Source organism: Oncorhynchus nerka, linkage group LG21 (assembly GCF_034236695.1).
Source record: "Oncorhynchus nerka isolate Pitt River linkage group LG21, Oner_Uvic_2.0, whole genome shotgun sequence".
NCBI lineage: Eukaryota > Metazoa > Chordata > Actinopteri > Salmoniformes > Salmonidae > Oncorhynchus > Oncorhynchus nerka.
In genome coordinates this window covers 22,452,993-22,478,631 of record NC_088416.1, presented here as the reverse complement: position 1 = coordinate 22,478,631, position 25,639 = coordinate 22,452,993, and the positions used below count along the sequence as shown (strand labels likewise).

Sequence of the window (25,639 nt, the reverse complement as noted above, 5' to 3'; positions counted from 1 at the left end):
ACTTTGCGCTCTGGTACTGCTTGCCGTGCGGTAGCAGAGAGAACAGTCTATGACTAGGGTGGTTGGAGTCTTTGACCATTTTTTGGGCCCTAAACATAAACGCCCTCCAAGCCATTCAGGCTACCCAACAGCATAGAATGCAACTGACATCTCTCTTCTTGATGAGAAGGCATGCCAAATGGGTTATTGGAGTAATTTGCTTGACCACAAAATAACTGTATGACTTTAACACCTGCAGTGTCATCTGGTTAAGGACTGTTCTTACACACAATGCAACGTGGAGTACCTCGATACACCCCATAGCCGTGGTATATTGGCCATATACCACAAACCCCCGAGGTGCCTTATTGTTATTATAAACTGGTTACAAACGTAATTAGAACAGTAAAAATAAATGTTTTGTCATTCCCGTGCTATATGGTCTCATATACCACGGCTTTCAGCCAATCAGCATTCAAGGCTCGAACCATCCAGTTTATAAAAGCACATAACCTACATGTACACACTTCCACTCAGGACACACACACCACAGAACTGCACTGATAAAGGGACATTCCTTGCATGAGGACCTCACATAAATACTTTACACTGGACAGAAGAAGTGGACGAAAACCAATCTACAGTCAATACATACCTGTGTGTGTTTTAGATTCATGAAGCTCCCCAATGAGGACATATTGAAGAAGACTACTTATTCAGACAGGATTTCCCCCTCTCTATTTTATTTTTATATTCGGTCTTGCTACTGCTATTTTTTATTTAAAAAAGGGACATTTTCATTAAGCTTTTAAAGATGTATTAATGGGAAAATGTATTTGTAAAAATGTAATATATACTGAAGTGAAGTTGATAAATACACAAAAAGGATGGTGGTCAGATTCATTAAGAACATAGTAAGAAGTTCTAGATTAACCTAGCTGGCCACAGTACCTTCAAGACTGTTGGAAAAGCATGCCAGGTGAAGCTGGTAGAGAGAAAGCCAAGAGTGTGCAAAGCTGTCATCAAAGCAAAGGGTGGAAACTTTGAAGAATCTCAAATATAAAATATATTTTTGATTTATTTAACACTTTTTTGGTTACTACATGATTCCATATGTGTTATTTCATAGTTTTGATGTCTTCACTATTATTCTACATTGTAGAAAATAGTACAAATAAAGAAAAACCCTGGAATGAGTAGGTGTGTCCAAACTTTTGACTGGTACTGTATTTATGATCATTATAACAATGTAGTGCTCAGGAGACTAACGTGCTGAAAGGGAACATATGGGGAAACTAAAATGGAATCTACAATTGATTCTAATGTCTCATGATTTGAATGTAATGTTACCTTATCTGCGTACAATTGGAATAAATGTACAGTATAATTATCATCATCAGGACTATATTGATGCTTTTCATGTTTCTCTGTATGGAGATGAAATGAGCGATGGGACAGATACAATTTCGTTGATGTACCACTTGCCAACAAGTGCCTACAGCGACACATGGAAAGAGTCGAGCATCTAAAAATGTGGATATCATCTGTGCTTCGATCAGGTTGCAACCTAGCCTAATTACCTTACCCATTACCCAACCACAAGACATCCCTTCCGTGATGGTCTCTCATTGATTGATCAGTGATGAGGGTGGGGCCTGGTCAATGGGGCGTGGGCCTCTTCCGTTCGCATCTGGAATCTCGAGTGGAGCGCACCGTCCGAATTGTCTGTGCGAATAAACGGAGGGTGGTGAGCTCGGCGGCTGTAGACGACGCAGCTGTTGCTTTTGTACTTACACTCGGGAAGCACCCTCTGGGAAACAACGGCAAGTAAATTCTCTTCGTTGACAATGACTATAGCGATAACATCATAAATATATGAATTAGGAAATAGAATTGAAAAAGTAAATCAATGGTACAGAAAGGTAGTATGTCCAGGACGCCTTCGACCTCAACCCAGGAGATCCAAATGGACATGTTTGATCAACATCCTCACACACAGGTAAGCAGTATAGGCTACAACTTAATTCCACCCGTGAAATCTCATCGTAGGTTTGATGAGCCAGTCCGCCTGTTGCTGAAGCTTTTGTTTAGACATTTTGACAGTCCACAGTTTCACTTGTCATAGCAGGAACGATACAAGCAGGAAAGCAGGTGAACGATTTTAAACCAGCTGCGGATAAGATTTCGTGGAGTAGGCTATAATTCCCAGAGCAAAAAAAACTAAAAACGTTATGTGAACTGTATCAGTAGGCCTAATAACCAGGGTAATAACCAAGTAATGCATGTATTCTTCATCTATTATAGTAAAAGCATTGGTTTGGTCACAGAGGGCCACTAATATGGTAATTAACTGTGGCTGCTGTGTGTCCCTTTGGATGGATTTCCTTCTTCTGTTTCTCGTTACCAGCTGCTGCTGTTTCACTTCCAAATAAAACCACAGGAATGATTGGCTATGACATTTTTTTTCATATATTTTAAAAAATTACAATTTATGTGTTGTATGACATGACAATTTTTGGTTTGACCATTTGATGGTTCGCTTTCATTGTGTAGTAAATCAAATGCAGTCATTCCACAAAGCTGCCTGCCTATTATTGCGGGCTAATGCTAAATGATGTTTGAGTAACAAACTCTGATATCTTTTCTGCAATTAGCGCAATGTGCCACATGTTACTAGATGGATGAAGTCCCCATAGGGATGCAAGCCACGCCCACGTATTAATGGCCTGTGTGGACAGTGGACACAATTTTCTTCTCTCATCCGTTTTACAGGAGTAAGGACACCAAATTCTGTTTAAATGGCTTTATACTCATACGTAGCCTATTGCACTGTTATTCCTTTGCTGACAGGAACTGTCATGGCATCAAAGTGATGCGGATTAATGATGAGGATCGCTAACAAACTTTTTCTGAAATGATAGGGGATGAATGGCATACTCCCCTTGGCAGACACATTTAATGGAATAAGATCACACATAAGTATCATATCATGTGTTAAAATGCCCTCCCTTATAGCCACGCCTATTCTGCCCTCCAAAAAAAACAGCATATTGGCTGTTGTTCTTTTAGAACTCTGAATGTTCAGAATGTAACTTTTTCTGTAGCTACAAATGGCACCCAGGAAGTTACAGTATATGATATCACTGGTTACATGGGCACGATTGGACGTACAATTGAGTGAAGAGAAGTAAATAGGAGAATGACCAGAACAAACCCGCCCACGCTAAGCTCCATCATTGTCTCTCCACGGAAGCCAGGACGTCACAGAAAAACAACACAGAAAAACAACACAGGCTGTATTACAACCCAAACACCTCATGCCATGCCAAGTGTGCTTCCTGCACGCCTCACTCTCCCACTCTTTCTCTCTCCATCTCTCTCTCCCTTCCCCATCATTCTTTCTATCTCTCCATCACTCTCTCTGACGGTTTCTTTTAGCTGTCAGATTTCTATCCCTTGCGTGTTGGCGCTGTGCTGAGAGACAGATGGACCCCCCCCCCTCCTTGTGTCCTGTGGCGGGGAAGGGTTTGTGCGTGGCACTTGGATCAATTAGATATAAAGTTCACACGTACCTGCGGGCGGGTTACGCCGGCATATTTATAACTCGGCGGTGGAGTGACGACCGGGGGACCGCGCTTAGAGGATGCGTCCCAAATGGCGCCGTATTCCCTACATAGTGTACCTATGTTGACTAAAGCCCTGTGGGTCCTGGTCAAAAGAAGTGCACTATATAGAGAAAATGGTGCCATTTGTAACCTCCTGGAGGAAAGCCCCCAGCAACACTGAATGGCAACAACCGACCCAAACAGAGATGGAAATATATGAGCAGGCAGCCGGAGAATCCTGAACTGATCCAAATCAAGCCTGGTAAACGATAACTCAGATTATAGATTGTGTTTGTTCTTCTGCGTGCAGCACCGGCTGTTGCTGTACGATTGCCTGGAGAATATTCGACTGTGCTCTGTTAAAGCTGGAAGACGGCGACACACCACAGGCTGGTCCTCCCATCCCTCCCCAGTTTACAGTTCCTGTCTAACAGAGCAGCGCTCGCGTCACACCCCCCTCTAATTAGTCACTTAGCCCTGAAGGTTGTTTACCAACAGGAAACCTCCCCTCCCTACTTTCCCGGTATGGCATTTCCCTGGCCTTTACTGTAGCCAGACTCTCCCCAAAGGTTGTTTAAAGCACAGGCAGAGCCATACCTCTGGGGACTACGGTGCCCCGGCTCAGTGATGATGAGAGGGGGAGCTGGACGACAGCTGGACCGGACCTAGAGCTTGACTCGAACTCTCTAACAGCTGGTCCGTAGCTCACACTGAGGAGTATTCTGATTAGAACTCTAGTAAAGTGGGTGTCTGTTAAAGTTGGTCATAGCTGTGGGTGCAGGTGTGTGCGTGCGTGTATGCATGCTTGCCTGCGTGTGAGTGTGTGGGTGAAGGTGGAGGTGGTTGGCTTGGGTTGCTGGGAGCAGGTGTGTGGCGACAAACTGTACAGTTTGTGCTCAATGTGAGCATGATTTTGTACATGCACGAGAACATGGCTCTGAGAGGTTGATAATGTTTTTGAATGCAGGAATATGCCCCATGTGGGTGTCTACTTTTGAACCCTGCACATATTCAACCATACAGTATGTGTGTGTGTGTGTGTATTGTATGTTCCTGTTTACTATTCTTGTGGCCTCCGCTCAGTCATCTGTACACACACATCTGTACACACAAGAGCCCACCAGTCTTCCTGATTGCCAACAAATGCAATTAGCCGGCACTGCGTATCCATGGTGACGTGACCAGGGTGGGCTCTAATGCAATGGAGGGCCCTGCCCAAGCCGGATAGGCAATTTTCCAGGGATCAGCCAATCACATTACAGGGTCCCAACCTACATGAATAATGACAAGTAACGGAGGTTGAACATGAAGCTGAGCTAAGAGGGTGGAGTACACTGGTGCTGGGAGAGGATCAGGACACATTGTCTCCTCTTAACTCCCATCTCTGGCAGCGCTCCATCTGTTCTGGTCATCGTCTTCTATGTCCCTGAAGCTGTCCTGATCACAGAGTCCCAGTATCATAAACAATTTAATTTTGTGGTCTTGAGATGAATTTACCGCGAGAACAACGCTGGGCGGCTTCGTAATGTTCTCTCAACAGAAAATATGTTTTGTGAAAATAACTTCTGTTCAAGTGTACTTTTTTTAATTAAGACTTGCTTTGCGAAGCTTGCCCTAATGTCTATACTTGGTTTCTTGTCTCCTCATCTTCCTTCCTTCTAGGGAAAGTATTCCAAGCGGAAGAGCCGCTTCAAGCGCTCCGATGGAAGCACCTCCTCTGACACCACCTCCAACAGCTTTGTCCGGCAGGTAAGACCCCTTTTTTTTGCCTTATTCTGTGCCTATACTGTACCTTGTATTGTACAGCCTGATTCCTCTAGTGATAAGTTGAAGAGATTCATAGGTGAGAGTAGCCCGCCATGCGGCAGCACTGTTAGCGCCTTCTCATGTAAGTAACCCAAAAGCGTTTGCATGGCCACTCGCACGCGGCCGTCAAAGCCCTCTGCAGTTGTACTTACATTACACGTTGCTATTCTCTTACTCCTCCCCCTTTCCTTTCCTTCGCTGTGCAATAGCTGTCTTGTTTATTTTTTCCCCCCTTGACCTATCTCTGTCGCCCCACATTTATGTTGCTCCCATGATCACAATTGATGCCTCTGCAGTCCTCCCCAGTGGATGCCCTCACCTACCCAGGACTCAACGTTTTTCACTATGAATCAACAATAGACTGGGCAGACTGATGCAGCTTGGATAAGCACAAGACAGAGGGTGAGAGAGTGTATCGTAGGGACTCCAGGAGATAGATCTACAATCTCCTGATTGTCATGTCCTGGTTCCGGGTCCTCATGTCGGGCTCAGACCCTCCCCAGCACGCCCTCCCCGGTTCCCCGTGGTGCATTGATCAACACTGTGTCAGGGTGAGCCCATGGAAGCCTGCTATTCTCCAGCTTTCCCATGGAGGAAATGAACACAAGGTACCACACAGAGGCACTTCCTTTCCGGGGGTCTGGAGAGAGGGGAAGGGGTTTAAGGTGACACACGTGTGTCACCTCCATCACAGCTCATCATGCGGACATGACATTTTATTAAAGGGGCCCTGTGTCATGCCACTATGCGTCCCCTTTTCCTCCTCGACTTCTCTCAGTTGAGCCGGAAACGTTTCGCCCCTGTCTGATGACATTAACCTGCTCGCTATGGGTGTCACTCTAAAAAACAAAAAAACCTCCCCTCTCTTGGCAGTGAACACAGGGAGTGTAGCCCTCCTGTGGATTCTAAAGGTTAGCTAACTTCATCCTCGGTGGCACCCCTCCCCCCCTCCCCTACTCACTGGCACATCTCCTCATTAACTCTCTGTAAGTCTGCTCTGACATGCACGGTAGGAGGGGCCGTTAAAGTGGGTGTTTCCCAAATGGATACCAACCTGTATACATCCTGAATTTGCGGTAAATGCTGCATTTAGATGTCATAATTTACTATATCGGCAGGCTATGTTTCCCCCCTCTTTCTAAGCTTTAGTCTCACGCACACTGTCACACAATCAGCCAGCGGTGGAGCTCGTACACTGCCTGGTTTCCATAGCAACCGGCACACTGAATCTCCCCTCTGTGTGCAGGCGCAGTGGGATGGAGAGGAGGAGAGGATGGTTAGATGGATTAGTGTGTGTGTACACAAGAATAGAGTACTTTAGATACACAGGGAGTGGCAGGCATGTAGTAATGAGCACTATTACTAGCTGTGATTGTAACCTGAGAAAGAAGAGGCAATATGGATGTGAAAGACACAAGAGGAATATCAGATGCACCTCTTGTCCCCTCCTTGCCTCTTTGGAATTGTTCATTGCTGGTACAATGTCTGGGCTGACTGAAGATGATTTGAGGATTCAATTCTACATCTCTCTCTCTCTCTCTCTCTCTCTCTCTCTCTATCCATCTATTTCTCTTCTCTCTCCTTTCTCCTCTCTCCCTCCCTCACACACACACACACACACACACACACACACACACACACACACACACACACACACACACACACACACACACACACACACACACACACACACACACACACACACACATTCAGATGGGTTTTTGTGATCAATACAGTGGACTGTCTGGCAATGGCCTCCAGCTGTACTACCATAGAGACATGAGATGAGCTAACCCCCTACACAACACAGTCAGTGAAGGACCATAATCACTCTGGCATCCCTGGGGGCTCATTCGGGGGCTCATTCGCAGGGGTTCAGTTTCCTTCTTTTGCCATTCCATTTAGAGCTACTGTGTCAGTCCAACGCTATTAGGTCACGATGAATCACAGAATATTATTTTTGACGGCACCAGGGTCAGGTCAATTGGCTGTTTCACAACAGAGGGGGTTGTGTTACGTAAAAGAAGGCTGCTCCAAGCTCAGGACAAACAAATGAAATTTTGCGACCGCAATGTTCACAGGATGAAGCCAATCTTTAATAATACACCCTGAAATCACCTCTTCTCATTTGAGTGAGGAGAATTTGATAAACCGATAGTTACAGTTTCCTCCATCTGAGTGGCAGTTAGTCATTTTTCCTCATTGTTTTTCACCCTTGTGATTTTCCTCAGCTGTGTGGGAAATCCTGCTAGGGTGTATGTTCCCTTTCCATTGGAAGAGAAAATGTCATCAGTCCTTCTGTCAGTGCAGCCTGGCAGTCGGCTGCTTCTCTTTGAGGAGAGGAAACCAAACAGGAGTCTGAGTGGCTGACACTTGGGAGTGGCTCTGAGAATACTAGCCTGCCTGGCTGCCTGGCTGCCTGGTTGCCTGTCTCTGGCAATCTGCTCCTCATGCTGTGGCCTGGCTGGCTGCCTGTTCATCACCAGTCAGTCAACCACTCCTTGCGGTCCGCCATGGCGAGGCACCTGTCACAGTGTCAGAGGTTGCCCTCTGCTGGTGGAATAGAGAGACACCAGAGCTGTGCGTTCCCCTCCCCTCCCCTCCCCTCCACCCCGCCTTCAACCCCCTGCTCTCCTAGCTTAGACCTAGATTCAATCAGATCAAGCGTTAACCAGCGATAGCAAAACACCCACATAGCTGATGTACACTGATGTAGCATACAGCCCGAGCCCCACCCCCTTAAAAAAAAACATACATGAACATGATTTTTTTGTTGTTGTTATTACAGGAAATTCACTTGAGAAATAAAACACTTTATCTTAGTCTCATGGCAAAATGTGTAGAATAGTAGGAAATTTGGGCTCAGGGATTCTTTAAAGTTGGGACTAATCCTTGTCCGGCAGGGAAACGTTATAGTTTAAAACAATTATTTTGTTGCGTTATTTGAGCTTAAAATGTACATATATTTAGAGTTTTCAAACTACCTTCAATAATATTCATTTCTATGTCGGCTCTATGCCTGGAAATGCAAAGGATCCCAATGTCAAACTCTCCAAAATAGTGTTTAAAAAATAAAATACAAATGGCAATAATGGATATTAATTGAAAAATAATGTCTTGTGACTAAACTGTGATTCCAAAAAGATGTGTCCGGAGATTTGGTCAAATATGTTACATTTAATTAGCTTTTAGAGTCATAAAGCAACCGAGGAAAAAATAACGAATTGCTACTGTGTATACCACTTGAATGAAGAAGAAAAATGCAATTTTGGTCAACTCCGTAAAATATCAACTCCGTCAGATTTTTGTGTAACGTCAACTCCGTCAGATTGCTGAAAGATCTGATAGAATGGTTGTTGTTCTTTTATTGGCGATTTTGAAGTGAATCATTTCACAGATGTTTGTATTGAACTTTTCTTTTTAGAGGCAAAAATATGTCGGTCTTGAGTATCTGTCAACTCGGTCAGTGGCTTGTCAACTATGTCACAGATGGCTAACCCCTTAAGATTCTGAAATAAAATGTAATCACTGTTCTGCATCATATGCTTAATCAATTAAAGTATTTTCTGTGATGGACCTAAGGGATAATGTTAGCTTTATAAACGTTATTTTCTGTTCTAAATCTAGAAAAACATGCCAAAATGCTAAAGAAGTGATGCCCTGAAGCATTTAATAGTGCTATAAAACAAAAGAAAGTTTGGAGATTTGGATGACATATTTGAATAATTGAACGTTAATATTTGAATCTAACGTTAGCATTAGAATTGCTTGGACCTTGTGGGGTGGGGGGCTACGCCACTGCTGATGTTTTGGCGGTGTCAGAGGTTGGAACTGTCAAATCGATGAGCAGCTGCTCTTGTGATCGTTGTCACCAAGCCACATCCATTCCACTCGCATTAGAAATGAAAAACAAGGATATATAGGAAAACAAGAATAATGTAGGACATATAGAAATAATGACACTCAAATGTAAAATCATTAAACAAAATAATGAGGATTTCTATCAGCCTAATCTCGGTGTAGATTACATCGCACATCCCAGTGTTCGGACTTGTAAACAGTCTGCATGGGATTTCTCTTATTGTGACTCCATGCAGCCAATGGCAATGTCTGCTTTAGGTACAGTATAATGCGAGGAGCCATTTGTGGGTTGGACAGCTCTAACACACCCCCACCTCCGACATGTAAAAATATCAGCTATGTGGATGTCAACTAAAGCAGATATGATTGAATCGGGCCCTTAGTTTAGCAGGCTGGAGCCATTTTAAACACTGGCTTTAACACTTATTTGCTGACTACTTGAATTGATCTAAGTATCTGCTTTCGGGTTGATGAAGAAGTATGATCATCACCATAAGGAAGTATGATCACTACATAAGGAAGTATGATCATGACATAAGGAAGTATGATCATCACATAAGGAAGTATGATCATGACATAAGGAAGTATGATCATCACATAAGGGAGTATGATCATTACATAAGGAAGTATGATCATGACATAAGGAAGTATGATCTAAAGAAGAAGGGACATGTTCATGATAGTAGAAGCTGGAATAATCCATTGAAGTGCAACACATTAGAACTGAAAGCTAGTAGGTATTGTATCCAGTTTGTGATGCTGGAACAGGAATGCCAACTGTTGCCTGAACTTAATCAAAGAGATTTTTAGAACAAGCCTGTGTGGCCTTGAAAAGTGTCCGTTTTATTTCCCTTGTCTTTAAGGGACACTCACCTCCTGGGTGCTGACTGGTTCCAAGTGTGCTGTCATATTATTGTGCACTGGAAGTCCTTGTTGCTGCCGCTGATACACTGTTCACCCCTCCCTCCTCACGCCCGCCCCATCTGGTCACTTCCGCCCCTCTAACCCCATATCATCCCCTTGTTTGATGTCCCCGTTCCGGGCATAGAGAGAGACAGAGAGCAGGATAGAGGAACGTTTTTTTGTGTGTTTTTTTCCCCTGCCCCAGCCTCTCTTCCCACGTCAGTTGGGGCATTGAATGACTGACGGCTGCATACCAAGCCTCCTTCTGGGGCTCGTTGCGTTGCGTTCACGGTCCTGTTTCTGTCCTGCCAGGGCTAAATATAATTCCCCAAGTTTGCAAATGTAGCACAAGTCCTGCAACCTGACCCTCACCCCCCACCCACCAGTCCCAGCTCTCTCACTCCCCTCTCCCTTTCTCATACACAAGGTTCAGGTTCTTGGAGGTGGGGGTGTGTGTTAGGAGGGTTAGGAGAGCACTCTCCTATTTTCACACATACAGTACTCTCTCTCTGGCTCTCTCTCTTTCAGAGACACACACACACACACACATACTTTTGGACTTACACACTTGCCGGCACGGTCTCTCTCTCTCTCTCTCTCTCTCTCTCTCTCTCTCTCTCTCTCTCTCTCTCTCTCTCGCACACACACGCACACACACACACTGCTGGTCGTTGGTGTGGACTGTGGCTTTGCCCCTCTGCTTTGCCGTGGTGTGGTGAACGTGGCAAACGCGGTATGGAGCAGACTGACAGGTATCGCAGGCCCGGCATGGTAAGACAGATCTAGCTAAACGCTTTACACTTTTGGTGAGTCTGTTTTGGCACCCGGTCCAGAAAGGGCGCCTTGTCGTACTGTAGGAGTGTGTGTGTTGGAGTGTGTCTGTAAGACTATGTGGGCGAGTGTGTCAGAGAGGCTTGAAATTCAGGTTGGTGGACAGGACACATTAACTTAGAAAAAAAGTTTTGGATGAGCCATTTCCTGGTGTCTCTCAGTCTCTCTCATTCTCGCTCTCTTTGATCCTCTTCTTTCGCCTGCGTTGTGTGATTCCATTTTGGGCTGGGCCACAGCTGCAGGAAAGGAGCTGGGTTTTTAATTAGACTTCCAGTCCCCCTGGTAGACTGCCTGCCTGCCGAGGGACCCACCAGCCTCACAGTCCCAGACCCTAGCCCCTACAGCCATTTTATGAGGCCCCCTCTATTGTGAAACATGTGATCGGCATCTCTGGGGATCCAGGCTGGTCCCAGCCTGGATCCCCAGAGATGCCGATCACATAGTCCGTAACGTCAGTGTTTCGTAACACGTGAATGTAATGGTTTTTGACCTCCACAAATTTCAGACAGAGTGCTATATTTATGTAGCTGATTTATTGATAGGTGGACGTCTAGGAGGATATTTTCTGACGTTTTAGTGCTTTTTTAATGTTACATTTCCTATGCGTATTGTCATTGTTTTAGTTGTTGTTTTGGTTTCAAAGTACCTTTTGAAATGCTGTATGTCTCAACGGTATAATTAGTTGTACAAGTCTGCCATTAGCTTGTCCGTTTCCAAAAGTTATTGTTGATATTACTTAATTTAGTGCCCACTTTGAGCTGAATCACACCTCTGTGTATTTCCGGTGAGGTCTGTACATGACTCACGTCTTCTGTTGTTGTCTCTTTCAGCACTGCAGGGCCTTTTTTTTTTAGATAGCAGGCCACGAAGACACGGATGTCCGTCGTCCGGGCTCGTTGTCATGCATGCATGACAACGGGCACGCATCGTGTGCCAAGGCACATGGCCATTTAGACGTTTGGACGCGCGACATGCGAGACATGTCTAACGCTCCTCTCTTTAGTCCACTGTTAGCTTCAAACCTGGCTCCCTGCTTCTCAATACCTGTTGCTTTTTAATCCTCTGGAGGAGTGTTGCTTGTTGGTCTCCAGTTTCACCGCTGACTACTGTTTATGACAATGCGGCAGTTGTGGGACGTGAAAGCCCTGTAGAATAGGGATTGAGCCTGGGCATGATCATGGATTTTGTCCGTCGCCCTCTCTGCTGTCTGTCTGAGTGTGTTTGCCCTGTCTCTGACTGTGATTACAGCTGGGCAGACTGTTTGCTCCGATCACACAGAGGGCAGGAGGGAGGGCAGGAGGGAGTAGAGAGGGAGGGCAGGAGGAGATACAGAAATACAGCCTAGGGGAGTAGAGAGAGAGTGTGATCTTGTCAGGATTAGAATGCCATAATCAATCATACGAGTGGTTTGGACCATTATTGTATTTAACTTCGGTATCTTTTCTTGCTATCTTTTCGATCTTATTTCACTCTGTCCCACACACACCGCCTTCTCACTTTGAATCGTAGTCTGTTTTTATCCGTAGATCTTTATACCATCATCAAGGCAAAAGGCATATGACTTCACAGCACGTGTTATTCTTCCTCCGACAGTCACAAAGGAGGACACTAGATAGATGCTTATACTGTTCATCCACCCGTACTGGATACAGTGAGCTCCGAAAGTATCGGGACAGTTGTTTTGTCTCTGTACTCCAGCACTTTGGATTTTATATGATACAATGAGGTTAAAGTGCTGACTGTCAGCTTTAATTTGACTTGTATTTTCATCAATATCGTCGGGTGACCCGTTGAGATATTACAGCACTTTTTGTACATAGTCCCCCCGTTTCAGGGGACCAAAAGTATTGGGACAAATGAATTTATGTCTATTAAAGTAGTCAAGTTGAAGTATTTGGTCCCATGTTCCTAGCATGAAATGATTACATCAAGCTTGTGACTCTACAAATTTGTTAGATGCATTTCCTGATTGTTTTGGTTGTGTTTCATATTACTTTGTGCCCGATAGAAACGAATGGTAAATGAAGTATTGTCACTTTTATTGTAAATAAGAATAGAATATGTTTTGAAATTCTTCTACATTAATGTGGATGCTACCTTGATTACGGAGAATCCGGAATTCATCGTAAATAATTAGGAGTGAGAAAGTTACAGACGTGCAAATATCATGCATCTATAACTTAAGCTGTAGCCTGTAGACACAATGTACACATCTCCATAACAGTATTGTACCATTCTCCCTCCTCTGTTGTGCCATCATGTACTGGAACAGTTGGTTAGGCCTTCATTTCATCAGAAGAGGCAACATCATTAACACTTTTCTCCCCTCAAGGCAACACTTTTCTCCCCTCATTATTCAACGCTCTTGTCTTTCACACTCCCACTCTTTCCTTTTTCTTCTCCCTCTTTCTCTCTCTCTCCCTTTCCTCACTCTCGTTCTCTCTCACCCCCCCTTCTCTCCCCCAATTTGTTCGATATCAGAGCTAAGCAGGTGTGAATTCACCCCAGTGGAAGGAAGCCACTTTGCAGATGGAAGAGAGCAGGAGAAGAAAGGCAGTCAGGGCTGCTTGGTGAAAATTACAGCCTCTCACCTCTCATACCTCCATGTCTCAGTGGTGTCAGCTGACTAGCCCTGCCTACTAGCTCTGCCCAGCCCTGCCTACTAGCTCTGCCCAGCCCTGCCTACTAGCTCTGCCCAGCCCTGCCTACTAACTCTTCCCAGCACTGCCCAGCCCTGCCTACTAGCTCTGCCCAGCCCTGCCTACTAACTCTGCCCAGCCCTGCCTACTAACTCTGCCCAGCCCTGCCTACTAACTCTGCCCAGCTCTGCCTACTAGCTCTGTCTACTAACTCTGCCTACTAGCTCTGTCTACTAGCTCTGCCAAGCCCTGCCGACTAACTCTGCCCAGCCCTGCCTACTAGCTCTGCCCACTAGCTCTGCCCACTAGCTCTGCCCACTAGCTCTGCCTACTAACTCTGCCCAGCTCTGCCAAGCCCTGCCTACTAGCCCTGCCTACTAGGTCTGCCAAGCTCTGCCCACTAGCTCTGCCCACTAGCTCTGCCTACTAGCTTTGCCTATTAGCTCTGCCCACTAGCTCTGCCCACTAGCTCTGCCCACTAGCTTTGCCTATTAGCTCTGCCTACTAACTCTGCCTACTAGCTCTGCCTACTAACTCTGCCTACTAGCTCTGCCGACTAACTCTGCCTACTAGCTCTGCCTACTAGCTCTGCCTACTAACTCTGCCTACTAACTCTACCTACTTACTCTACCTACTAACTCTACCTACGAGCTCTGCCTACTAAATCTACCTACGAGCTCTGCCTACTAACTCTACCTACTTACTCTACCTACGAGCTCTGCCTACTAACTCTACCTACGAGCTCTGCCTACTAACTCTACCTACTTACTCTACCTACTAACTCTACCTACGAGCTCTGCCTACTAAATCTACCTACGAGCTCTGCCTACTAACTCTACCTACGAGCTCTGCCTACTAACTCTACCTACGAGCTCTGCCTACTAACTCTACCTACTAACTCTACCTACGAGCTCTGCCTACTAACTCTGTCTACTAGCTCTGTCTACTAACTCTGCCTACTAGCTCTGCCTACTAACTCTGTCTACTAGCTCTGTCTACTAACTCTGCCTACTAACTCTGCCTACAAACTCTACCTACGAGCTCTCTCCAAACTCCAGAGGACTTACAGTTACATAATTCCAACCTGACAGCAGTGTAACTTGATTATTTATCGTTGTTCCATTGTTATCTGATCAATTCATGTATTTGCTGCACCTTTTGGATTTTGGGGTAGAGTAACCTTACTGGGGTTCAACTGAAAGCATTTATTACTGTAAAATGTTTTTCATGGATAAGGAGAGATATAGGGGAATATTTGCTAAGGAAATCTGGTTTGTGAAACCTGGCATGTCTCAGCTTTGAAGTGATTACCCATATTCTCATCCTCCTTTTCTCCTCCTCATCCTCCTCATCCTCCTCCTTCCCTCCTCCACCTCGACTTCTCCTTTGCTTCTCCTCCCCTCCTCTGGGGTGGCAGGTAGCCTAGCGGTTAGAGTGTTGCGATTATTGTTCGAATCCCCGAGCCAGCAAGGTGGAAAAATCTGCCATTCTTCCCTTGAGCAAGGCAGTAAACCCCCACAACAACTGCCAATGATGTGGACATCGATTAAGGCCCCCCCCCCCCCGCCCCTTTGATTCAGAGCGGTTGAGTTAAATTCGGAAGACGCATATTGGTTGAATACATTCAGTTATGCAACTGACTAGGTATCTCTTTCCTCCTTTCTTCAATAAGAAGCCAAGTCTGCCATGACAACTCGCTGAATGACATCAGACAATCACATGCTTTGACATCACATGCTTTGACATCACATGCTTTGCTAACCTTAGAAGGCTTAGCTTACATGTCTCTTTTCTAGATAATACTTGCAACATTTCTGTTGTGTCTAAATGTTACTCACCCATACAAGTCAGATACTACTAAAATCTTTGATGAATTCTGTCAGTGTATTTGCTGCCATGTGTATTACTGACAAGTTTCAGGGAGAACATATAAGAATCTTGTTAAATTCTTCTAAATCTTTTCTATACAAGTATGGAGTGATATTAACAGAGATGTGCGTATTATGAAACATTCCGTCTCATTGATTTGGGTGGGACCCAGTCATTGTTATATACAGTTGAAGTCGGAAGTTAGGTTGGAGTCATTAAAACTCGTTTTTCAACCACTCCACAAATCTTGTAAACAAACTATACTTTTGGCAAGTCGGTTAGGACATCTACTTCGTGCATGACACAAGTAATTTTTCCAACAATTGTTTACAGAAAGATTATTTCACTTATAATTCACTGTATCACAATTCCAGTGGGTCAGAAGTTTACATACACTAAGTTGACTGGGCCTTTAAACAGCTTGGAAAATTCCAGAAAATGATGCCATGGCTTTAGAAGCTTCTGCGGCTAATTGACATAATTTGAGTCAATTGGAGGTGTACCTGTGGATGTATTTCAAGGCCTACCTTAAAACTCAGTGCCTCTTTGCTTGAAATCATGGGAAAATCAAAAGAAATCGGCCAAGACCTCAGAATTTTTTTTGTAGACCTCCACAAGTCTGGTTCATTCTTGGGAGCAATTTCCAAATGCCTGAAGGTACCGCGTTCATCTGTACAAACAATAGTACGCAAGTATAAACACCATGGGACCACGCAGCTGTCATACCGCTCAGGAAGGAGACGTGTTCTGTCTCCTAGAGATGAACGTACTTTGGTGCGAAAAGTGCAAATCAATCCCAGAACAACAGCAAAGGTCCTTGTGAAGATGCTGGAGGAAACAGGTACAAAAGTATCTATATCCACAGTAAAACGAGTCCTATATCGACATAACCTGAAAGGCCGCTCAGCAAGGAAGAAGCCACTGCTCCAAAACCGCCATAAAAAGCCAGACTACGGTTTGCAACTGCACATGGGGACAAATATCGTACTTTTTGGAGAAATGTCCTCTGGTCTGATGAAACAAAAATAGAACTGTTTGGCCATAATGACCATCGTTATGTTTGGAGGAAAAAGGGGGAGGCTTACAAGCCGAAGAACACCATCCCAACCATGAAGCACGGGGGTGGCAGCATTATGTTGTGGGGGTGCCTTGCTGTAGGAGGGACTGGTGCACTTCACAAAATAAATGGCATCATGAGGACAGAAAATGATGTGGATATATTGAAGCAACATCTCAAGACATCAGTCAGGAAGTTAAAGCTTGGTCGCAAATGGGTCTTCTGACCCAATGGGAAGCTGAAATAAATCATTATCTCTACTATTATTCTGACATTTCACTTTCTTATAAATAAAGTGGTGATCCTAACTGACCTAAGACAGGGAATTTTTGCTAGGATTAAATTTCAGAAATTGTGAAAAACGGAGTTTAAATGTATTTTGCTAAAGTGAATGTAAACTTCTGACTTCAACTGTCTGTCTATAAGCCCAGCTCTACAGGCAAAGCCTCAAAGCAGGATGTTTATCAAATAAGCTCAGCTGTAGCCATTAGTCACCTGTTGAGTATGTTTCTGAGAGCATGTTAATCTAGCCATTTCTCCTGCCTTCACCACTTCTAAAGTGAGCGGTGCTATTCTGATGGTGTCTCTCATCCTCCCCATGTTTCTCTCTCTCTCTCTCTCTCTCTCTCACTCTCTCACTCTCTCTCTCTCTCTCTCTCTTTCTGAACTAAGCAGCTGGGCTGGTTACTATGACACTACTGGGATCTCTGGCCTGGCCAATGGGAGAGCAGCTATGGGATCAGGTGGTCTTTAGCTATTTTGAACAGGAGCTGTGAAGTGAAGCAAACAACTAAATGAGTGACAGAATCCATTGACAGAGGGAGGGAGTGGAAGAGAGGGAAGGACAGTATGCATTAAAAGAGTATGTAGAGAGGCGATGGGAGAGAGAGAGGAAAAGAGAGGCTTAGGAGAGAGAGGGCTGTAGGAGAGAAAGAATAAGCGGGAGGGTAAGAGTAATTAGAGGCATCCCTACTGCCTGTTGATCGGTACATCACCCTGGTTCCTGCCTCACACTCCCCTCCCCACCAGACTGTATTTGTTTAGTAAAGGATTGATTAAGTCCCTAATTGTGTCTCACCCTCTTTTTCTCTCTATGGATTTCACTCCCTCTTTTTTCTATTCTGCGGGTTTGTCATGTGGTATGACCACGACACAGACACAGACACAGACACAGACACAGACACACACACACACACACACACACACACACACACACACACACACACACACACACACACACATCCCTCTTGCTCCCTCTCGCTTCACTGCATCACAGACCTGTTGCAGCAGTTGCTGTTCTGTGAGAGTTATTCTGAGGAGGCAGTAAGCTATTCTCTCCTCTTTATTCTCTCTCTTAGACAGACACAGTCCTCTTGGTTTCCCATCTATCTTAATTAACCTTTCTGTAATAATCAGCTCTCCATGTTGGGATGCACCTGTATGGGTTAGAGGATGACTCAGAGCCGGTAAGTGGCAACGGCTATTATCACCATTATTAAACGCTGCATGTCTGTCTGTGTCGGGGAGCCGGGCAAGGGTGGGTGTGTTGTGTTAATGAAACAGGAAGTAGGGATGGTCAGGGGTGGCTCCCCTGGAAGTGGCTACCTGTTGCCTTTGTTACCGGGCGTGGCATTGCTAAGCCACCGATTGATTTTGATGGGAAAGGTGGCAGCACAAGTATCAACTTTCTGTTTGTTATTATTATTCCAACCATATAAAGTGGCACAATAAATATCAAAGTGCCTAGCTCTCACTCACATACATTATTTCTGTCTGTCTGTGACAGGTTGCCCTTGTGTATATTTAGTCCTTCAAGTCCTGTCTGGCCTCTATTTGCTCTGGAGTAGAGATGGGGGCTGAAGCCGCTGAACCTTCACCTCCGACCCCTGACCCGTGCTACCTTCTGGGGCATTCTGGGACTCAACCCTTCTTTTCATTTCTTCTTCTCTTTCACACGGCTCTATACGTAGCAACAGTACCTGCAGTTGCTGTTATAACAGGCAGAGACCGAGAGACCAATAGGGAGTCGGGAAGTTTTCTGATTTTGAGATCGCACCATTTTTTTAAAGCACTTTTGCTTAAGCACATACTTATGTGCTAATTACCAAATACCTACGTGTTTGAACTCCCCATTTTCTCACCGGGGAATTATTTCAAGTCATTACATATGGTGGATGTCAATTCTCACCACATTCTCACCTCTATTTTAAAACCCCACACCTAATGACTCACTCATTCTGCCTCGCACATTCAGCTGTCCACATTCTTGTCTGCACCTCCCACGGGTGTATGCGGCAAGCAAGCGAGAGAGAGTCTGACACCTGGAAAAACCGAACAAGTGGGATAGTTACATAAAGAGAACACTCAAACACTTTACAAGTGAGCCAGGCTGTACTACCAGTGCTGGGCTGTGGTGTACAGTATGCCAGGCAGGGAACACTCCGCTCTGAGCAGAGCCCCCCAGGAGAGGAGGCCATGCCAGGGTTTTTATTGTGTGGATGGGTGGATTAGGGTCAGCCAGAGAGGTTCCGGTTACCATTGATCACTGGTGGTGGAAGTAGACAAAACCATAGCCACTTCATAAGTAATATATCAGTGCTAATATTAAATCCGGGCCTTAGGCTGTTTTATCTCTCTTTTCTATCTCTCTCTCTATCTCCCCCTCTCTCTCTGACACGCCCACACTCAGTGAATCTGTTGGCACTGGGTGTTAAACACATCAAAGCGCCTGATCAGATGTGATTCAGGTTTGCATATGTGTTTTGATGCATCCACTTCACACCCATATTACACCAGCCAAGTGTTCTGTGCCAGACAGTAATGTGTGTGTATTTGAGGAGTAGGCTTGAGTGCAGGCAGCCAGTCAGGCAGCCAGGCAGGCAGGTACCCTTTGTCCCTCCAGGTTATAAATAAAGGGTGAAACAAAAGAAATACCACAGAGAGGTGGACCTGATGACAATTATAGGTGATTGGGATATTTGCCCTCGGGCCATTCAGAATGAGGTAGGCACCAGTCAGTAGTATAGAACACACTACAGTACATACTATGGTCTAAACAGAGATGGACAGAACACACTACAGTACATATTATGGTCTAAACAGAGATGGACAGAACACACTACAGTACATATTATGGTCTAAACAGAGATGGACAGAACACACTACAGTACATATTATGGTCTAAACAGAGATGGACAGAACACACTACAGTACATATTATGGTCTAAACAGAGATGGACAGAACACACTACAGTACATATTATGGTCTAAACAGAGATGGACAGAACACACTACAGTACATATTATGGTCGAAACAGAGATGGACAGAACACACTACAGTACATATTATGGTCTAAACAGAGATGGACAGAACACACTACAGTACATATTATGGTCGAAACAGAGATGGACAGAACACACTACAGTACATATTATGGTCGAAACAGAGATGGACAGAACACACTACAGTACATATTATGGTCTAAACAGAGATGGACAGAACACACTAGAGTACATGTTATGGTCTAAACAGAGATGGACAGAACACACTACAGTACATATTATGGTCTAAACAGAGATGGACAGAACACACTACAGTACATATTATGGTCTAAACAGAGATGGAGCAACGCATAGGGAGATGTGAAAAGACAGGCAGTGGAAAATAATATATTGAGAGAAGAGACTGAGCGGCACAGAGCGAAGGAGACATAAAGCAGAGAGGGAGAGAGATCCCAGATTATCACGTTGGGCACAAGGCCTTGATTGTGTTATTCCACACACACCTCTACATTCCACTAATTTCTCCCCCCTGTCTGTCTGTTGGTGTTGTTATGGGGAGGTGTGTGTGTGTGTGTGTGTGTGTGTGTGTGTGTGTGTGTGTGTGTGTGTGTGTGTGTGTGTGTGTGTGGTTCCAGTAGTACTGCTGTCTTTATTGCCTTTACAGGCACAGGGTTTTTTATTCAAGGACGTGTGGTCATGCCATAGAATACGCTTGTGTACACACACACACACACCCCTGCTCGAACAAACATGCACACACACGCTTGAACAAACATACAGCACGCTAGAAAAAATGACCATGCCACCATCTCCCACATTCTCCTTCTTTCCTTCTCTCTATACCTCCTCTCTCTCTGCCCTCTTTCTTTCTCTCTCCCACACATAAACACACACTCACTCACTCTCACTTCCTTACTCTGTCCCTGTGTGTGTGTGTGTGTGTGTGTGTGTGTGTGTGTGTGTGTGTGTGTGTGTGTGTGTGTGCGTGTGTGTGTTGCAGGGCTCTGCCGACTCCTACACCAGCCGGCCGTCGGACTCAGATGTGTCCCTGGAGGAGGACCCAGAGGCACTGAGGAAGGAGGCAGACCTACAGGCCTTGGCCACCCTCGAGAAAGCTAAGGTCAGAGGTCACCATGGCCCTTCCCTGTGGCCCTGTCCTTCTGTTATATAGTACCCCATACAGACATACAGAACAGCACGGTCTTTAACCATTCGCCCTGACCCTAACTATACACCTGACTAATTTCGCTAACAGTGTCCCCTTGATGTTTTAGGTACACGGTTAACACATATTATAGCCTGTCTTTCCAGCCAATTAACATTCAATAACAGTCTTTGTGACATTATAGACATCGCGCGACATGACAAGTTGAGTAATATCTCACCCCCCCCTCCGTCTTGTCCGCTCTATCGCCCTCATGTCATTCATCATTCTTATCCTCCGTTCTCATTCTTTCTTTCGGCTTTCTCTTTCCTTGCTTCAACCCCTCCAGACCAAACCAGTGGCCTTTGCTGTGCGGACGAATGTGGGCTACAACTCTGGGCCCAACGACGACGTCCCAGTGCAGGGCATGGCCATCTCCTTTGAAGCCAAAGACTTCCTACACATCAAAGAGGTACCGGAGCTGCGTAAACAACACTGGGCCTTCTTATTTCTTATTGTTAGATCATTTCTGAAGATGATTTAGTCCCCCGTCCCCTGGAGCTTTACGAAGACAGTGGGATATGGTGAAGTGGCATTTTGTTATAATATAAACATCCGGTTCCATATTTATATCTGATTGATGTGTCGATGGCGGCGGCGGTTGCCTTGGCAACACACAGCAGGGGCTCCGTGAGCGAGGGAGGAGAAGACTGGTGTGTGTATTATTGGTTAGCATTTACGTGTCTGTCTGTCTGTCTGTCTGTCCGTGTGCTCTGTGCAGAAGTACAATAATGACTGGTGGATTGGGCGTCTGGTGAAGGAGGGCTGTGAGGTGGGGTTCATCCCCAGCCCAGTCAAACTGGAGAACACCAGGCTACTGCAGGAGCAGAAGATGAGACAGAACCGCCTCAGCTCCAGGTACTGGCTGCTGCCCACACCCACGTCCCCTGGCACCCATCACCCAGTCACTTTACAGCAACGTAGACCTGTCAGCTACCGTCATGTCAGAGCTGTTATCCAACAGGGTTGGGCTCAATTCGAATTGAAGGCAGTTAATTCAGATAGTCATTTGAATTGAATTGTTATAATTTTTTTAAACTTTTGAAATAAGTAGCGTCTACTTTTCAGTTTATTGAGAAGTCATTGAAAATAAATGCCCTTGAATTTGAATTTTTGTTTACTTTCTAAATTGACTGCCTTCAATTTGAAATGAGCCAACCCTGTTATCCAATTAGCTTCCACAATGCATGCAACATAATACAGTACAATGATCACCCAATCACCACTTCACAACAGTCGCTACTTCACAATTAAAAATGGGAAAAGTTCCATTTATTTTCAATGACATTTTTTTTTCAATCCACTTCAATTTTCACCTACCAGTAACCATCCACTCATTGTTCTCTCCTCCTCCCTCTTACAGCAAATCTGGTGGCAGCTCCAGCCTGGACGTTGCCACAGGAACACGCAGGCCCACCCCTCCTGGCACAGGTAAGGTCAGGGGTAGGGGGTCATCTTCACAGCTCGGCTGGCTAGAAGAGACACACACAATAGCTATAGATATAGCCCTCTGCCACGGCCTGTCGCTAATATTCCGTGCAGATTTGAGTTGGATAGTTAGTGATCCATGACGAATGAGATATCTGCAGTGTGGAGGGGAGCGTCTGGGTGGGTGCTGGTGCTGCTGCTGCTGCTGGGAGTGAGAGTCAGACGGAGAGAAAGAGAGGGGTCCTATAGCAGGTTTGTCATTAGCATGGCTAACAGGACCAGCCTGAAACACAGCTGAGGATATAAGCGCTCCTCTCGTCAAATCTGATCACTACGCTTGGCCAGACCAGGCTCGCGTCCCAAATGGCACCCTATTCCCTGCATAGTGCGCTAGTTTTGACCAAAGCCTTATGGGCCCTGGTCAAAGGTAATTCACTTTGATTCACAATTTGAGACGCAGCCCACACCTTAAAGTGTTGGCACCGGGCAGCAACGGGATAGTTCAGTTCAGTCACGCTGATGGATAGACAGTACGAGTCACTGAGGGAAATGAATAGACTGGCATAGAGACCGAAGGAAAGATTGACAGAAATATATACATGTTTTTATTAGATAAGAGCCGCCTGGGAGTGAATTCATTGAATTGAATAATTGAATTGAAGACAGACGGACGAGATCAGACACGTTGTTTCTCCGTTGATGGATGTGTTACGTTAATGCACAACAGTTATAGTATGGTTCTCTTTATCAAGCCTATTTGTTGTACCTGAACTGATATACCAAACCCCTCTTCCTGCCTGGCTGTGCCAGCTTAAAACACCCCTACCCACATCCAAAACACAGAGCCCTCACCACCTTAACCAGTCCCAGCACACAGCAAACCCTCCTCAGGGCAGCTACACCCCCTTTTCTGCCTCCACCTCCTAGCACCTCTTCTTCTATGCTCTCTCTGCTCTCTCTCTGCTCTCTCTCTCTTTTTCTCGTCTCCGCCACCTTCTTCTTCAGCAGTGAATAGCTCGCTCTTCCACCTCCTTTCTCTCCGCATCTCTCTCTTACTCACTGTTCTGTTTGCGATCACTGTTTTTCTGACCTGCTCATGCACTGACTTCGTCGTGACCAAAAGCATTTATCCTTTACTTAGTCACCTATTGACTTTTATTTCAGCACTGTTATTTCTGGTTCAGAACTCTGTCATTTCTCCCATTTCTCGATCTCAGATCTGTGTCTGGCCTTCTCTCTGCTTTTGATTGCCTTTCTTGTCCTCCCTTTTTTCCTCTTTCCTCATTTCTCTGTATACATCTCCACTTTTTCTTCCTCTTTTCACTATTGCTCGATATTCTCTCTCTCTCTCTCTCTCTCTCTCTCTCTCTCTCTCTCTCTACCCCCCACCCCCACCCCTCAGCTCATGTGGACATGTCCACGATGGCTTTTGACCTTGACCCCCTGGACCTGGATGCCGAGGAGCCCCTGAGCCCCAGGGTGACCCTCGCTCCCCCAAGGGCAACGCAGGCAGCGTCACCTCCCCCCAGGGCCAAATCCACCGCCTGCCCTTCTTTAAGAAGGTAAAGCCCTCCAGGGGACCCAGGCACCACGGCTGCTTCCCCTCCCCACCTCCCTTCAACCAAACCCCCCTTCTGCACGAAGCTATGGCCCAGTCCTAGGCTTTAATAACCTCTGTCTGTCCTCACTAACCCCTCTTACCCTTACCGTCTCCGACTTACTGCACTAAACTGACCCACCGTTCCCGCCGCTAGCCAGCGCCTGTCTGACTCCCTAATCCCGATTGGCCCCTCAGTCTCTGGTCACCACGGTGACGTTGAGTTCTGTTTGCCGGTGTGTTTCTGCGCTGGCCAACTGGGGGAGGGGTTGAGCTGAGCTAAAGACGAAACCTGACCACGTTCATACATTGGCAGATGCAAAAGCAATGTATGAATATTCGTCGGCGGTGCAACCCGAAACAATAAATGTCATTATCGATCAGACTACAGTGGGTGTGGTCTCCGCTGTCCTATTGAACAGCTCCACTCCCAATTCCCAACTAACCGTCACCTGTCAATAACAACACGTCCTCTTGTCTTTTGTGCTTTTTGTCCCTTTTGCTCTGTCTTCTCGTGGGGGTTGTGTGCGGAATGATACTGTAGGTGGTCCGGCTAAACAGAAACAGAAGTCGGTGAGTCGGTGCCGACCTTTAATTGACCTTTACCTTCTGTTCTGCCTCGTCCTCCTCCTCTTCTTCCTCTCTGTTGTCTCTCCATGTTCCTCAGTCTGCTCTCATGTCAGCTTATGCTAGAGAGAGTGGGAGGTGACTGGATTTGAACATTTCCTCACTTATACCCCAAGAAGAAGATTTCCGTGTTGCAGTTGTCCCCAGGGATATTGTGTTCCAAAATGATCAATTAATAAATTATGGGAAATTAGAAATGATAGGGAGGAATTGTAGGAAGGGAAATGTTAGTTCCACCCCCAAATGCAAGCAGGGCTTCCATTTGTCTCTGTCTTCAGAACTGATTGGGTAAACACGGGCTGTCAGTATGCAGTCAGAACTGATTGGGTAAACACAGGCTGTCAGTATGCAGTCAGAGCTGATTGGGTAAACACAGGCTGTCAGCATGCAGTCAGAGCTGATTGGGTAAACACGGGCTGCCAGTATGCAGTCAGAGCTGATTGGGTAAACACAGGCTGTCAGCATGCAGTCAGAGCTGATTGGGTAAACACAGCCTGTCAGCATGCAGTCAGAGCTGATTGGGTAAACACGGGCTGTCAGCATGCAGTCAGAGCTGATTGGGTAAACACGGGCTGCCAGTATGCAGTCAGAGCTGATTGGGTAAACACGGGCTGTCAGCATGCAGTCAGAGCTGATTGGGTAAACACGGGCTGTCAGTATGCAGTCAGAGCTGATTGGGTAAACACGGGCTGTCAGCATGCAGTCAGAGCTGATTGGGTAAACACAGGCTGTCAGCATGCAGTCAGAGCTGATTGGGCTGTCAGCATGCAGTCAAACTGATGGGTAAACGGGCTGTCAGTATGCAGTCAGAGCTGATTGGGTAAACACAGGCTGTCAGCATGCAGTCAGAGCTGATTGGGTAAACACGGGCTGTCAGCATGCAGTCAGAGCTGATTGGGTAAACACGGGCTGCCAGTATGCAGTCAGAGCTGATTGGGTAAACACGGGCTG

General features: G+C 45.7%; 1 protein-coding gene across 1 annotated transcript in view; it reads left to right on the top strand.

Annotated features, from left to right (window-relative positions):
- The first annotated feature begins 1,685 nt into the window (after positions 1 to 1,685).
- Positions 1,686 to 25,639, top strand: part of LOC115104092 (voltage-dependent L-type calcium channel subunit beta-1-like) — a 34,241-nt gene continuing 10,287 nt past the window's right edge. The window contains 8 exon segments of the mRNA XM_029625298.2: positions 1,686 to 1,978; positions 5,247 to 5,333; positions 20,833 to 20,952; positions 21,326 to 21,448; positions 21,758 to 21,894; positions 22,400 to 22,467; positions 23,867 to 23,926; positions 23,929 to 24,026. Coding sequence (XP_029481158.2) covers positions 1,889 to 1,978; positions 5,247 to 5,333; positions 20,833 to 20,952; positions 21,326 to 21,448; positions 21,758 to 21,894; positions 22,400 to 22,467; positions 23,867 to 23,926; positions 23,929 to 24,026 — 783 coding nt within the window. The 5' untranslated portion in view covers positions 1,686 to 1,888.